Below are 17,789 nucleotides of genomic sequence, written 5' to 3' on the forward strand. Positions count from 1 at the left end.
GGGAAAGAGACATACACACATGCATAGTACCATAAAGACCATTTTGAAATTTGATTTATAACGTAAAGCAAAATGCCAATCTTTCCACACTGAAAAAAACAGTAAAGAAATCACTGTTCTTCAGTGTTACAAAAAAGTTTCTGCTCTTGCTAAGTTCTGGAAAGACCTGACACTTCAGCAAGGTTAACGGGGGTATGGGGGAAGGCAAACAAAGAGCTAATAACTCGCCTTCTTTGATGGCACCAGTCTGATGGCTGTGGCCAAAGTTTGGTTCTTACTGCACTTTCCCCTCCCAGCTGACAAACTTGATCTACTAACTGTGCCAATAGAATGAATTGTTGTTTGTATTCGTGAGTTTCCAAAAAATGCCTGAAAAAAAAATGTGTTTCAGCTTCCCCAGTAGTCACTGTGTAAACTTCTAGAGAATCAGACTGCCATTTTTTTGCCAAAGATTTTACACAACATTTTTAACAGTGTATATTAGATGGCATAATTGTTAAAGCTAGTAATTGTTTTCGGTTTTTTTCTCAGTTCCTGCCTTCAAATTTAGTAACAGATGCGTTCTTTGGTGGGGACTGGGTACATACCAAGAAGAAACTTTGAGCGTGAATGCTTTCAGGTAGTACAGGGAGTACTTTCTGGACAATGATAAACTTATGGAGAAATTTTAAAATTTAAGTACTTTTACATAGTGCCTGAAATGTTCTGAAAATGAAAAAAATTACAATCCTTTTCTGGCAATTCCAAAAGTCTGAAATTGAGATGGTAATTTACTTAGCACAAAGAATAAAGATGGCAACATGCACTTGAAAACCTCAAATATTTACCACCTAAAACTGTTACAGACCAGATACATCAATGAAAGAACTTACAACACTTCCGCAGTGTAAAATTGACAATGGTTGAAGTAAATCACTTCCTGATCCATCTCCACAACTGCCAGGATAACTTCTGCAAATCAGATACTCAATCTGAAAGGAGCCCTTTCCATAACCGCTGCAATCATTACTACAGCAAAATGAAAACTAGTTTCACTTGTACTTTCATTAGTCTAACATCATATATTTTCTACAGAACTACTGCCACCATGAGTCAAGTCAGACATAAATCCTATTTAGCTTTCCTCAAATTCAGAATTTACTCACTTCAAATGGCTACGCATCATGAACTTTCAAACTGCTATGCAAAGCAAAAGATTTCTAAGTGCTTAGTTATAGCCCATTAATTTTAATCATCTGAATTATCAAACAGAAGCATATTTGGGAGAAACAACAGTTGTGACATTTTAAAATATTACTGTTGTAATCTTGAAAGACTATTACGGGTCTTTGTTAGTGTCCAATTTTAGCTAACTAGTACATTACAGCATAAATAGTTAGGCAGCCACAATTCCACCTTCAAAATATTACTCAAATTATAATCTGTCACTTGGAGATGCTACAACTGCAACAAGTAGTTTAGCAGTGTCTTAATATTTTCATGTATTGAACAGAAGGTACCAGAATTTCAGTATTCAGTGTATCATGGGTTTTAATACTGAATACAAGCTGGAAAGTTGCAAGCAATTTTAAACCTGCTTTTGCACAGCACTGTATGACAGAAAGGCTTCACTGCTACACAAAGCTCATGCTAAATTCAAATTCTAGTTACTGTCTCAGTCAACCACAAGCTCAGAAGCCAGCATGAAGACCTAAGAATCTGTGCTTATCAACCTTAACAGCTATACTAACACCTATGCTGGGAGAAAGGATAAAAGAACGAGTGAGCCCTATAAACTGCATATAGGTCTTCAATTAAAATGCCCCATTTCCAGGACTACCTGATTTAGTTGCATCTACTTCTTTGTTTGATGACTTGACACAGTGAAAAAAGTAACTTTTAAATGCAATAAAATACAGACACTTCAAGGTAACAGACAGAGAGAACAAGAAAGGCATAGAACTAAGGCCACATCCAGAAGTCACTCCCATTTGCCAAGAGGAGAAAAGCATAGAGGAACCCAAGCAATCTAAGGCTACCAGTGGTACTGAAAAAGGTCATTGAAAAAGAAGAGTCATTCTCAACATGCAATATTCCTTGACTCAATTTTCATTTTTTCCTGCATTATTTTGAAAGGCAAAACAAGGCAAGGCTGTAAACAAACATACGTTTATGAAAATACACTGGACTAAAAAAAAGGGTATATAATAGGACTATAATTATTTCAGTAAAAATAACTTATTGTATGTAGAGAACTCGGGGGCGGAGGGGGGGGGATTGGAAAGGTACAAAAGGGTGACACAAAACACCACATGCTGACCTCTATCTCTCGGAGTTTGGCACGCTTTTCTTCACTCATTTCTGAATATTTGACTGATGACTTGGATTCAGGCATTTCTTCTTTAATAGGATTGGAATACATGTGTTGCTCTTCTGACTTTGAACTCTGAGTGTCTTCCTCATCTTCACTTTCTTCTTCTTGACTTTACAGAAAACATACAGAATTAACTGATAACATCAAGACAATTATCTGTAACAAAATTTACCATCTCTCCTACTTAGTTTCTATGATTAGTTACTAATTTTGAAATCTGTTAAGATTATGCTATGTAAAAGTCTGCAGCTACAAAACAGTCTCCATCTGAGATAGATATCTTAACATTTTCATTTAATTAAATCTGTTGGGTTTTATTACTCAAATAATTTACACTTTTCATATAAAAAATGCAGAAGAATTTACAGTCACCAAATCCATATTTAACTCAGCTACAAAACAAGTCCACTACTTCAACAAAATCTCTTTAAGTGCTGTAATCATGCTTTTCAAATATAATAAGTATTATAAAAGAACAAAATTTACTACACTTTCGCTTTAAACCTGAGACGTGGCAGATACTCAAAATTATATTCCCAGACTGGCCACTAGAGCACTGCAGGGCTACATGCAATGCAGTAAGATAATTAAAGCATTACTAATAGATGCTATCAATTACCTAAAGAACAAAGTAAAAGACTGCTCAAAAACAACAGATGGCACAGAGTCTATTAGCATCCAAAGAAACATATACATCAGAACATTATTCACTGTGTTTGTCTCAAAGCAAACAGCAGAGATTTAGAAACATTCATACCTATCTGACATCAAGATTTCCAAACCGTAAAATACTACTACTTTAGTTCTTACTATTTGACATGAAGTTATCAAATCAGCATCAGTTTAAAGATTATGGTTAACTCCAACAAAAGGTATAATTTATCGTGTTAGAAAAAAATTATGGGGGCTGAAAGCACGCTGCAGCACTAAAATCATGATTTGTCTGCATTTTCTTATTTTCCTACTTTCAAAATTTCATTTTTGTTCTGCTTTTATAATACATACATATCTTATAGGGAGTTCCAAAGACACTAAACTTTAGAGAAAGAAAATGAGTATGTTTTCATCAGAATGAAAAAGTATTTACTTTTGAATTTCTTCCTCCTCAGATTCTTCATGTTGGTCAAAAAGCTCCCACTTAGAAGTAGTAACAGCTAGAAGAGACAGTACAGTAATTTTAACAACAGAAAAAGTTATCACTTAATCTGAAAATTAGTATTTGTAGATATAATAAAAATTACAATGTGATAAAATTTACCAGCATCTAGCACTTAATACAGATTTCTATCTCATAGAAATACTCAAAACAGCACCTTATCAGAAAATTTACTATTTACAGAGCTATTCACTTACATTGTGTACCATTTCAGTAAATCCTTCAAAAACAGCCAAGTATTTGTCAGTTTGTAAAATCTTATTTTCCAAACAAATATTCAGAACGACTGCCAACCACATACCCAGATTTTTTCTCAGTATTTAGTCTTAATGAACTGGAAATTACTTTTAAAGGTTGGTAGGTTATTGAAGTAGAATAACAAAACCAGAATATAGTATTTTCTTCACTGAAGTTATAACCAAAAAAGAAAGCTACAATTGAAAATCCTACTGTATTACTACACAAATCATATTAGCACTTTTGAACAGATCAATTGAAAATAATCATGAAAAAGGCAAGCGACATTAAGCTTTCAGTTTACTTAGGGAAGTGTTTTGGTTTAATATATACTTTGAAAACTAACCTTGAGCTTCCAGTTCCGATTCATCCACTGCTTCCCACTTCGAAGGTGCAACTTTAAATATAGGTTCATTCTTCTTTGAGTCTTCTGCCGTATCCACTGTTGGAGAAAGAGACACAGAAAAATAATTTTCAAAGCTCCTCAGAAGTTCAAATGGAAAAATCCTAATATAACAATCAGATTATTATATTGGAAGCGTATTCAGCATATCTGAATACTGAGGCATATCATACCATTTCATTATTTGCAAGGAAAAGAAATTAGGATTTGGAACCTGATGTGCATAACATCAGAAGACACCTACTGTGTCTCTGAAGCAATTACAATCTAAAAGCACTAATTCTTCCTAGAACAAATTTAAATTAATCAACTCAACTTTTTACTAAGCTACATGCCATGTTGATTATTGGTTGAACTTGTAAAAACTACTCATGGAAAAAAAAAAAAAAATCATCAAAAAATTGAAGATTCAAACTGAAAGTAGAGTTCAAACATTTCTTACAAGGAACTCCATCAAGATCGTCATCCAGCGATTTAATTGGGACTCCATCCAGATCATCAATAGGAGCAGAATCAATAGGAATTCCATCCACATCTTCTAATGGAGCACCATCAAGCTCTTCCTCAATGGGAGCGCCATCAAGATCATCTGGTACTTCCTAAAAGCAAATAATAATTATTTCAAGAAAAAGAAAAAAAAAAAAATTCTACATTGCTTTTCTTTACTTCTCCAATTGTTGATTCACTTCTTTTTAAAGAAGTAGCTTTGAAAATATCTAAAACCAAAAATCTCAACTGGAACAAGTTTTCCTACCAAGCACAGTTGCTTATTGCAGAGGAAAAATATGACAATATCCTCCTATAAAAAAATTATACGCAAGAACTTGGAATTTGTCCTCAATGTACTGGAAGCTTTGCAATACCTATATTCAAAAGAAGAGATATTAAGCTGAAGTTTAGCTCAAAATGAGCCAATTACAGTCATATAAGTTATACGTACTACACATGAAAGATTTCCCGAGAACCAGTAATCTGAATAACTGACAGAAATCAACTATTTAACAGGAACACAAATTTAAGGAACATGCATAAATGATAAATACAGCTACATATTCTAACCCATTAGGTACAGTCACTGTCCTTCATACATGCACGTTCACCCTGCTCTACCGCTAAGGGAAATAAGCTAACCTTCCATTTATACTGTAGATCTCCCTCCCACTGTTCTGAAAGGCATGTTTCCACAGAGTTACAAAATTAACTTATCCTAAACATACAACCACTTATTAGTGTCCACTGTTTTGATTCTCTTAAATAATATTTATAGGTAACTGTAAACAGATCAGTACACATTCACTCTGTGCTAATGGTATTCTAGAAATTTTAAGCATAGAGCTTCAAAACATTGAATAATAATTCATACATGTTACTATGCAATAACTAAAACTCACTACATAGCCTGTTTAAAATAACTTCTATCAAAAAAAAAAGAAGAAGAGACAAATGCTGTAGCGTAATGACAAAGTTGGCAACTTACTGCTCTAATACAACACAGCAAAGATCAAGGTAGAGTATCATCAGTGTAAATGATCTATCACAACCTTCCTGTCAAACTAAGAAACCTCAGATGGCTCTATAACATTCAAGTGTGACACTCACACAGAAAGAAAGTAGATGATTCAGGTAGCCAGATGCCTAGCTATTTAGAACTCTCAGAAATTAAAACTAATGACTGAAATTCTAACTCAAAATTCACAGATGCTACAGAGTATTTCCAATACAAAGGAAGTACCAGTCATTCTGCACTAGTCTTTGCTCTGCAATGGTTTCACAATATAACTACACTACAGCACCTAATCTACAAGCAACAAATGAATAAACAGACTGAACAGTATTTGCACCTGAAAATATCTGTTACACCCATATTTAAGAGCAAGGATTCAGAAGAAAAAAAGGTTTATTCACCCTAACACAGATATCAAAATAATCCTTGCCAGCCCTAGTTTACATTTACACATTTTTCCTCAACATCTGCTAGCATCACTACCAAGGTCACTTACCTCTGTTTCTTTATCTTCCATGATATTTACAAGCCCCAAGAAGATATTCTGTAGTTTGATCAGAAATGGTTCTGGATAGATCGCCCAGTCTTCCCATGCTCGGAAGCATGTCATAACCCGTTGCTAGAAGCAATAGGAAAATAAAATGCTAGTAACATTTGTATTAAGAAATTTCCAGTGATCGGAAATACACCACAGAGAACTACAACTGTAGACAGCTACTCCTAAGTAGTTCCATACTGGAGTACATTACAATGATGCCATGCTGGGCAAGACTAGTAATTTCACAAAAATATGTATATAGGAACTACTTTTTCTAAAATCTCACTTGGGTTTCCTTTTCCCTTTAAATTCCTGTTACATTATCTATTTCAGTTGTTCACAGTTGCTATCCCAATAGTAAATCCCATTCTGCCCACATGTTAGAAGCAGGCGCCTCTACTATATGCAACAGAAAATATCTTTCTTTGTAAGATAAAATAACTAAAATTAACACTGGCTTATTCATATTATTGAACTGAAATTATGTCCCTACTTTCATTTTTTTTGTAGAAGTGATGTATATTTGAAATGATGGGCTGCCACTCAAGCTTGACACATTAAATGTAACTGGAGATGTAGATATATTTTAAAAAAAAAAAATCTACTGCCTGTCTTTACCATGTAATTTAATAAACAGTTTTAAAATAGCAGATAACTAAAATTGATCCTCAATCTAGAGCAATTGGGAGCAGAAAAGGTAGGATAACCAGGATAAAGACCTTAATACAGAATAACTACACTGTAAGCTTTGTATTTAAAGCTTCTGATTTCAAAAAAAAAGAAAAAAGAAAAAAAGAACTGTAGAGGCATCTCTAAAACAGGAGAAGGAAAAGCTAGGCTGAGCATGAGAACTATGAGAAGTAGAGCACTTTATCTCAAAAATCACTCTCAGCTATCCATAGTCAGACTGTTTATCAGACCTCAAAAAATAAAGCCTAATTATCACAAAAAAGTTAAAAACTAACTTTATGCTGTTATGTCCAGCAGTTTCTTTCCATACTGAACAGCCTAAATTTATTTTTGAAACTGAAATATAGGTGGTCCATAAATAATCAGAAACCTAGAAGGCCTTGTTTGCAATTCAGATATCCTGTCAACTCCACAATTATATGTCTACTGGTACACTTCAACTGTTCGATTTTCTTCCTTAATTTCAAGGGTATCTTTGCAAGAGAGAAAACTTTTTTTTTTATTTAAAATAAAAGTTTCACTAGAAAGCTTGAGTTCTAAGCCACCTATCATAGTATGCAATCTCTAGTGCAGGAACATCTATTTATTTGACATCTATGTCATGTAAGTAACAATGAAATACATACCTTGAAATTTTCAGACTGTAAATGGCCTTGTATTGTACGGTAAGTAGCATTGAGATCAGAGAATATCTGACATAATTTTGTCTCAAAACTAGAATTAAACATACACATTTCTTCAGTTAAACTCTGCAATATATGTTTTCTGGACATACATAATTCATGAAAATACCTGGGACACAGGATGCAAAAGCACAAGGTCCTGATCCCTATAGTAGCGATGAACTGAACTATAAAGCAAATATGATTACGATACATAAAATCACCTTGGACAACAACAGAACTGTGAAGGGAGATCTTCACATCTGCTGCAGTCTCTTTATACAGCCTGGAAAGACTGGAGGAGGATAAAAGGAGTTTTACAACCTTATATACAGCAAAAGAATGGTCTCAAAATTCAATCTGTATTTTTAAAAAAATCTTAGTTATGTTTCCATTCCAATTTACTCAATGAGGCCCTCAATGAAAGCACAGTGAGTAACAGCTGCCTAGGTTCCCCTGAGATTCTCTAAGTGTGCAAAAAAAATAAACTGGCACAGCAAAGATAGACTGCAACAAGCAACATCATCTGCAATTGTTAGAGTTTTGTAACCTGCTGAATATTCCCCATTGTGCTACCATAACATTAGAGAGACTCAGGAATTAGAAACAAATACCTAAGTAGGACAAAGGTACTCTCCCTTGAAGATTTTTCCTACATTCTGCTCAGCACCTTAGAAACAAAGTGCATAATCCCCTTACAAGTTCTCCAAAGTTCATGGAGAATTAAAAAACATGTTGTAATTAAAAAAAAAAAAAAAAAAATTCTATTTTCTTCACATGGATTATTTGCTATACCATATCTTGATCAGTATCTACTGGCTGTCTTTCTTTAAAGAGGCCCTGAATTATTCTCATCTCTACTGAGGTTTGATGCAAGTGGTCCCTTGAATAGGGCATATACTCTTTTGGCATTACAAAGCAATCCTCCACACTAACATGCTACATGTTAGTAGCATCTTAACACATTTTCATGCAAAGAGATAAAATATCATCAGCGTTTTAACAGCAGCCTCATAGAAAAGGGTGACTTTCTCTCCAATCACATTTGTGCAGAGATGTACAAAACTGAATATAAAGATATTCTTCTTTTTTTTAATGATCAATCACCTAAAATACTGTACTTACAATTTTCTATAGTAGGAAGCATTGGCAACTTTAGCTGAAGAGTTGTATAACACATCCGACACTAGGTATAATCTTGCAATCTACAAGAAAGAATGTTCAAATTAAGATAACTGTAGAGTTTAAATCATCCTGAAAATATATGCATTTTTCCAGAAAGAATACAAGACAGTTTAAAATATCTAGAAGTACGAAATTAGAACTAAGTGTAACACAGCCGTATTGTTAATAAACATGCTAAAAGGCAATTAGCCCCCTCTTATGCTACAGAGTACTAACCACTATAACGTGATATTACATAGTATTACAAAAGACAGAACATGGCATTCCAATTTTTACCTCCTTGTTTAAACAGACTATTCTGCTGTTTTCAAATTCACACTAAGGCAGAACATTATTTACAAGCAGGTTCAGAAAGAATAAAAATATCTAAGAAAATCCCACAGGAAAAAAAGCATACTTAAGTTCAAGCCCACCTTTTAATACAAAACCTCAATGCTATCTGAAACCTACAAAATAATGCTTGTAAATTATATGCACATGCTGTTAAGTGAGCTCTTCCCCCAAAATACAAGATTATACAAAATCTCCATACCTTCTTAGGAAGAGGAGTCTTCAGAATGGACAATGATTCTGTAATGCAGTCTACAATTTCTTCAGCAGCTTCCGCATTATTTAAACAGAAAACCATTGCATCACCAATATCATTCTTCCGAGGTGTTAATCCACGCAGAATTTCCTCTAATTTGTCCCTCTGTCTGAAATACCAGGAATTTTAATACTTTAAATATAAAATTAACAGTACTTTGGGGAATTTCCATTTAATTATGTTCTTGATTTTTCCATCTTTAGAACAAAACCAATTCTAAGCATTTTTATATTCTGTTGCCTGAGTTTTTTCAGTGACTCATGAACATATGCATCCACATTACATAAATAAACAAAGTGCAAAAAATTCCCACTCAAGTCTTGACTATATACAGAAATCAAGGAAAAATAACTCGAGAGATACCTAACGCAGCACATTAGTACCTCTAATAAAGTAATTATATTTTTGGATTTAGTTTAAGTCTAAATCAAAATGGATAAATACAAAGCATGCAAGTAATTTCTGCTGCAGAATAAGAAACATTAGATTCAGAAAGCTAGTAAGAAGCAATTATTTCAGGTTTTCCCTGGCCTCCATATATAGAGGACACTCTCAAAAGAATATCTTTTCGAGTCTTTCAAAAAGAAGATGTAAGATATAAATTATGTATTAAAACCTCCAGAACCATGACTAGTATCATAACTATGATGATAAGAATATAACAAGAAAAAATGCCAGATGCTAAGAACACAGTTGGTACAGTAATAGCAAAACTAAGAAAATAATGTATATGTTTCAACTACCATAGCCATCCCCACCACACTTACAATTCACAACAAAGAACTCTGATGATCTGTCTCTTCCTGCTTATTAACAACTGCTCCCAATTTTAATTTTTGATGAACAGCATCAGTAAATTTAAGATTATTACAACTGTTTGGTTCATGAGATCATAACAATGTTGAAAAAGGTCCTATATATCCCCACCAGCAGACTGGAACAGAAAATGAGGAAAAACTCTCATCTTCCTGATCCCCTTCAAATAAAGGGTTAATAACAATTGGATTGAAAGGACTCATTTTTCAATGATAACAAATCTAACCAAATCCAGAATATATGTAGCAACAAGAATCACCACAATAGACTAACTGAAAAGCACAGAGGTTAAGAGAGCTTCCAAGTAACATTATGACAAACATAACATTTTAGGGATGACGTATTACAATTATAAAAACACAACAGGAAAAAAAACGAGCAGATAAGCAGTTAAAACAGCACTACAAATTGATAGAAGTTCATACTCTTCCTTAAGTGCACCCTTCTTGTTCGGTTCCTCCACAAACGCTTCCGTTTCTTGCTCTTCTGACATCCCATGCAAATACGGATTCAATGGTGGCGGCCTCCAAAATGATCCATTTTTGAACATACGGAAATCTTCTGTCCTCCACTTGGTTGGAGCATCTCCCTACCAAAAGAAAAAAAAAAAGAAAGTATTTTTATTTTCGTGTTCTTTTATTTCATTATGCTTGAAGTTATGAATTGCCACTAAAATTCTACTTGCCTGAAGAATTGAATAAAGCTTCCATCTGTAATATACATGGGCTGGAGTCTGGTTTTCAAATAAAAACCTAAACCAAAGAGCAAAGAACAAAACATATTACAAACTATTTAACTGAAGCAAATTCAAAGGAAGTAATAAAAAAATATAACCAAACCCTGTTCAGAATCCCATCTCATCTACCAAGTGAACTCAAGATAGCTAAAATCATGTACACCTACAGCACAACTGTGCAGAACAAGTGTAACTGCTCCAACGCACATACATATGCAATCTGCAAAGCAGACCGCAGAATTCCACAAAGGCACAGCATTTCTCAGAAGTTAAAACCAGAACAAACAGGGTCAGAAAGAATGACTGTGCAGTCCCACAGTAAAGCAGAAGAATCATCAGTGCAAAGTCACCACGGGAGCAACTGCAACCTCAGCACAAGTAGTGCAGGAACTCATAGCTACACAGTTAGGTTGCTCAAATCAAATACTAAATGACCTGAAGTTCTCCATCAGTAAACTGTCTGTCAGAACACTGACAAGATCAGGGCGGCAGGGGGGCAAAGCAGCTCATTTTTAATGGCCAGGATATTTGGACCCGCATATTTTCTCAATTTGTATATAAAAATCATAATGAAGCACTTCAACATTACTGCAAATAAAACATTTTTAAAAGGTCATTCAGTATTTCCCTGAAAAAGTTTTTCAGAGACTGCATTTCACAAGAACTTTGGAAATTGATCCTTTTTTATTTCACTAACGACAAGAGCTGGAAATTCTGACAACTTCACTATGTCAGCTAAAGTTTAATCCTATTTGCATTGACATCAAAGAAAAATGACTCCCAGCTCTTCCTAAAAGTTAGAAATTGGGCTCCAGGAAGACTGGACTTTATATTGAGTTAGCCTGTCTGGTTTGGGGGGGGATTTTTTTCTTTTTTTAAAAATGTATGCTACTGCTTCCACTGATGACTCTGAATCCCTCAGAAAAGTAGGCATTAAATGTAATTTTATTTATTTTATGTACTTTTTTTATATATGTACAAGCGTATTTTATACTGTGAATATAGTATTTTATTTATTCATATGTACACATTAGTAACAACTAGAATAAAAGTGCATTCTTCTTCATAAAAAGATAGTATAAGCATTCGTACAATTTGTAAAATTTAAATCTGCACATAAAGATAGACATAGTAAAAACAACTCTTATTAGTATTTCAGAAATGCAAAGTATTAGCAACAGTGAAACTAGTTAGCCCTATTTAAATGGACACAATGTAATAAGCACCTGAACATTGGATTGTTGATTTCTCGGTTCATGATCATGGCTTCAAACATAGGCCCTTCCCGTACCACAAACTCTATCATTCGATGTATCAAAGCGAGCAAATTCCTACAACAACAACACAGTTAAAGAAAAATTGATTCAGACCTAACACTATATAAAACTACACTCCACCTAAGATACTACAACTGTGCAGGAGATTATTTTGCTGTATTGTTAAGAAAACCGTATAAAAGATAAGGTAACATGGAACATATTATAGCCTTGCATCATAGACACGGGCAGTCTAAAATAAAAGCATGCCTACGAGTGGTGGAGTAAGAATTTAAGAGGAGACCTCTTTCCTGAATTTCCACGGCTTAGCCTACAACCGTCTCTTGCTTAGCAAAAGCTTAATAGTCCTCATGCATAAAAATGGGCAACTGAACACCAAAGTACAATTAACTATGAAAAACTAAGCCCTCATCTAAATTGCCTAGAACTAAGACCACAGTGCTAGCTAAAGTTCTACAGAGGAACAAGTGGCTGAATATTATGCGCAAAATTAAACACACATACTTTCTAATATTCAATAGAAACTGCATTCAGCTTTCAAACTATTCAAGTATGAAAGGAAAAGCAAATAGCCTTCTCGATGCCAAACAGGGCAACGGTTTTATTAAATTTAGATAATCTCTTTTGGTCAAGACTCAACTATTGGCACAGAACAAAACTGTCCATCATTTCATGTCATACCACCCAATGTTTCCTCCCTCATACACTAAGTGAGCCAAATCACAATCAAAAAAATAAAATAAAAAAAATCTGTATTCGTTTCATTCAGCATTACATCCTGAGACAGGCAAGAAGCAGATGTGAAGTGCACATTTTTCAAGCCACATCTGAAAATGCAGAGTAACTTACAAGCATGCTAACATGAGACAGTCATACAAGTTTTATAAAGAATAGTGATCGTCAGTTTCCAACCTTTTGGGGTTTTTTGGAAACAGGATCCTGAATTTTCAAATACAGATTACCTACATATATCAAAAGCTTCACAGCACATGTCCTTTGAATGTGATGCAAACAAAAAAAAATACAGATTTTTACATTTTTAAAATTTATTTTCCTAGATGTAACAAATGGACATTCATTCTTTACGTGTATGTCATTAGATTTCCTTTCAGCAATGTCTTAGTGATTAAAACTCAAAAATTGTTACATTGATAAGCTGCAGAATTTTCTATTACTTCTTAGTAACGAGGCAATTATTTTCTACCATGAGTATTCAAAGTTCTGCCACAGATATAATGCACCAGATCAAAAAAAAATTTCAACTTAAAAATATAGTAATAAAAACCTGCCCCTGCCATCTGCAAACTTAGCAAATGTTCTGTTTCATACCAGCTAGCATTATATCTACTGTTTGCCTCAAATATTACACACAAAAAAAAAATAATAAAAAAATCAAACAGCTACCAGCTCAATTTTCCTGTCCGTTTGCTTTTCAAAATCCCAGAAACATTGTAAAGAGGACATAGTCTCAATAATTCTGTAGCCATTTTATTTAAAGCAGTGTTCTGAAAGTCTACATAGCAAGATTGTTCTTGTTATATGAACTGTATTTGAAAAGATCAGTAATAAAAAAAATTTACAATTAGCTTTCAAGCCTCTGCGCTATTTCACCATTCATTTATTTTAAGGCAAGTTCAATGTGACCATTTCTGGCTTCCTGCAGAACCATGCCATTGGTTTTCATCTAATTTTTCTTTCATCGAGTACAATAAAGTTGCATAAGAGCAGCTTATGTTTGAACAAGAATATCTGCTTCGGAAAGATCTCAGATGTATGAAAAAAAAAAATTCAGTACATCCCATATCTGAAAGAGGGTATTATATGCATTTTGGTGCATAAGACACAACTACTCGAAAGTAAATTTTTCAGAACAAACTTGATTGTGTATACTCAAGGTTTTCTGTTTAGTAAATACTAAGTAAGAGATGTTAAAAACCAGTATTGAAAATTTTCAAACAAAGGAGAATAATTAAATGTATTATCCTGCCAAAGGCAGATGAAATTTTTGCACGATGCAATGCACTGTGTAATAGTCTTAGCAGTTTTCATTAGCATCTTTGCAAGTTATCAAGAAAAAAAGTATTTTCAAATACAATTCAATTAACATGAGCTTCTCTTAACATAGAAGCTTTCAAAATACTACAGTAAATAAAATGGAAACGTACTTTTCTCTGAAAATTAATTACTCCGTAAGCACTGTACAGTTTTACAAGTCCTTGTTCTACTACTCAGTATGTTTCTCAAATCAAGACTCCTCCTGGTCGCCTGAATTATTCATGTCTCTAACCAACAAAAATTGTACTATCCTGAAATTTCATCAAAAATACTAGTGCATTTGAGCATCTATTGACAAATACATTAATATACTACTACAACTAGCTTCACAAATCTTTCTTCCCCCCCAACACACACAAAAAAAAAAAGAAAAAAGGGACTTTGTGACAATTAAAACAGTGTAGTAAAAAAAGATGATAGTTTTAAGTGCATTATTTTAAAATGTCATTTAGCTTAAGTTGGCCAACAAAAAAAAGTTTTTCAGTTATAATAAAACCACATTTATTGGAGCCGATCGTACCAATGTCTGGTCAAAAATTGTATACTTTCCCAATCCATCCCATGATGTTTTCCTGGTCCCCCGCTGCCGCAGACAGTTCAGCTGGTGTTGCTCACCAAGGCCAATGTCAAAGAGAATTTGGTAATCTTTTGTGCTTATTTACTTTTAAAACAGTGTTGTGTTCCTATGTTTGGGAAAAGGTTTTAGCTTAACTGAGCAAGAGTATACCTAGACTAGTGTGAAGGCAGAAGCACTGATGGGGACCAAAATGTAAAAATACTATTGCAATACAGAACTACCTTTTTCAGTGACCAAAATTATTAACTGTTGCACATTAAGAAAAACAGCAGAAATCAAAAGTGGTTTTTAACTAAGTCGGTTACAAATTGTACAAGTAAAAAAAAAAATAAATTAATAAAAGGGGGAGGGAAGAGAAGAAAACCCCACAGCACCACACTGGAGACAGCTGCATCCAACTATGAAGTACTCTGAGGTTTATGTCAGGACTTACACAGTGTCTTTAAGACAAGCCATTTCACCCTACTGTTCACTCAAAACTACCCTGCAACTATTTCTAATGCTTAAATTAAATGCAAAAGATAATTACTTAAAACTACCCTCACTAAAAAAAAAATACTTATTAAGAGAAGGATATTAAGATTGTAAAACACACACACTTCTCTCAAGTGTCATGAAAGAACCATTGCTCAGTCAAGCCATTACCTTTTCCTCAACATCACCATTTTTCTTTAAAATTCCGAAGGGGAAATTTTCTATATTTAGATCAGTAATAATAAAGAAAAACATGTACCTTTCTGTTGGGATAACCACTTTGACTATGGCTTGCGACAGAGTCTGTATATGAAGTCACATCAGATAATAAACATAGAATATGTGAGTATTGTTAACAAGTAACAAGCAAAAATATACATATGCAATGAAAATACTACACATCTATCACAAGTTTTGCAGGCAATCACTGCTGTGAAGTTATAACTAAGCAATTACACAAAATGCAAATGGTTGTGTCAGTGAACCATAAAGGTTCACTAATTGCAAAGTATCAGAACATTCCTGTCAGAATGTACATCGATGCACTGAATAGGTACTACGCTGGATATAATTAAGAAAGGAGTTCTTAAGTTTATGAAAAGATTCTAAACTATTTGACTTGGATCACGTTGGTATTACTTTATTCCCAAGTCTTACAAAAAAGACAGCCCTAACATTTAAGTGTCATTCAAAGAATCAACAAATTCTTACAAATGTCAATCAAGTTGGTATGTGATTACAAGATACTTACCCTTTTATCAGCTAATATTCCAGAAAAAAAAAAAAAAGTTTGAAAATTGACTCCATAAGCAGTATAAAATACTTACTCAATGTCCAGATTAATTACCTTCTACACAAAATACATCAACTCCTCTAGTGTAAAAATAATGCTACCCAAATTAAAATGTAGTACTTTCTCTAGAGAAACAATTTAGATACTGCAATTTGGCAGCCAACAAAAGGGGGGGACGTAGGAGAAAAAAATCCAGGGAGCCTGGAGGGGGAAAATGATAGCCAGATTTAAAGCAGCACTTAAATAAATGAAGACCCAATATACTGTACCCTAACACAGACATGAAACAGAGCTTCAGGAATTAAGTAGGTTCCCTTGGGCTACAGCAGGGAGCCAATGAGTTTGTACACTAAGGGCTGTCAAAGTCAGCCTGAACAATGCAAATCTATGAAGCCACTGAAATACTATCACAGACTGTAGTATTTAACAATGAGATATGGCCCAGGGTACTGTAAGTTACCTTCTCAAAATCTTCCTTGTTTTTTGGTGGTGGTAACATTGGAGCATTAGGATTCTTCAATCTCTCCCTAGGCTGGGCATTAAACGGCAGTCCTGACGGAGGAGGTGGGAGGGTATGCTCCATCATAGAAGGTGGAATATATATTGGATGTGGTGGTATAGGTACAGCTTTGCCCCAACCTAGCTTCATTTCAAACGACATAATCATCTTGCCTGAAAAAAAAGTGAAAGTAAAAAAAACCAACAAAAACATCATTATGTTATAAAGTTGTTCTGCGTTGCTCAAGATTTCTCTAAGTGCAGCTTTTATGTTTGCCTGCCATGGTTTACTTTTTGCTTACATTGTTGACTAGTTTATCACATCTATCAGACTACATCATGTGCAAATGAAAAGTCTATTACATGAAATATTGTATTAATCTTCCCCCAATGTCTCTTTTCAGGAGATTACAGTACACAATTACTTGACTTATTTGGGGGGAAAAAAACCCCAAACTTAAAAATTTGATATTCAGCACATCAGAATGAACAGAGTAATTTTTAAATTACATTATTTCTGCACTTCAATTCTCCAAAATGTTTTATTCATAATAATGAATTTCAAATTATGTTATTCAAAACCAAATGTAATAACCAATTACAACTCCTACACAGTGTAAACCTACTTACTAACGGTCCTAGTAAAGGACCATTTTGAGTAAGCTATGCAAGGGCAATCTTTCATTTTTTATTCTTTTTGTCTATGATGCTGATTTTTGATTTTTAGGCTCTTCCTGAACTGTAAGGATGTAGTTTTCTTCATCACGTAAGATACCTTTTTCCTTTTTTCAATTAAAGGATAGACAAGATAGTCCATATGCAAAATTACATGTCTGGCGTAGTACAGTTACCTCTTCAGTATTAGGAATTTAGTCATTATTCAAAAGAACATAACATATTTATCACCAATTATTGGCAATCCCAAGCACAACACAGGCTGGGCAGAGAATGGATCAAGAGAAGCCCTGAGGAGAAGCTCAACATGACCTGGCAATGCGTGCTGGCAGCCCAGAAAGCCAACCGCATCCTGGGCTGCATCAAAAGAAGGGTGACCAGCAGGTCAAGGGAAGTGATCCTGCCCCTCTGCTCCACTCTGGTGAGACCCCCCCCGCAGTACTGCCTTCAACTCTGGGGCTCCCAACACAAGAAGGACATGGACCTGTTGGAGCGAGCCCAGAGGAGGCCATGAAGACGATCTGAGGGTTGGAGCACCTCTCCTGTGAGGACAGGCTGAGAGAGTTGGGGTTGC

At 34.4% G+C, this 17,789-nt stretch overlaps 1 protein-coding gene across 1 annotated transcript in view; it reads right to left on the reverse strand.

Annotated features, from left to right (window-relative positions):
- The window catches only part of U2SURP (U2 snRNP-associated SURP domain containing), a 36,844-nt gene that overhangs the window by 11,439 nt on the left and 7,616 nt on the right, over positions 1–17,789 (reverse strand). The window contains exons 9-21 of the mRNA XM_009702612.1: positions 16,503–16,714; positions 15,509–15,552; positions 12,093–12,197; positions 10,816–10,882; positions 10,556–10,719; positions 9,261–9,423; positions 8,669–8,748; positions 7,508–7,595; positions 6,150–6,272; positions 4,592–4,748; positions 4,093–4,188; positions 3,441–3,507; positions 2,300–2,462 (exon numbers count right to left, since the gene is read on the reverse strand). Coding sequence (XP_009700914.1) covers positions 2,300–2,462; positions 3,441–3,507; positions 4,093–4,188; positions 4,592–4,748; positions 6,150–6,272; positions 7,508–7,595; positions 8,669–8,748; positions 9,261–9,423; positions 10,556–10,719; positions 10,816–10,882; positions 12,093–12,197; positions 15,509–15,552; positions 16,503–16,714 — 1,529 coding nt within the window. The remainder of the gene's footprint in view (positions 1–2,299; positions 2,463–3,440; positions 3,508–4,092; positions 4,189–4,591; positions 4,749–6,149; positions 6,273–7,507; positions 7,596–8,668; positions 8,749–9,260; positions 9,424–10,555; positions 10,720–10,815; positions 10,883–12,092; positions 12,198–15,508; positions 15,553–16,502; positions 16,715–17,789) is intronic.

The sequence above is a fragment of the Cariama cristata genome, unplaced genomic scaffold (assembly GCF_000690535.1).
Source record: "Cariama cristata isolate BGI_N322 unplaced genomic scaffold, ASM69053v1 scaffold24886, whole genome shotgun sequence".
NCBI lineage: Eukaryota > Metazoa > Chordata > Aves > Cariamiformes > Cariamidae > Cariama > Cariama cristata.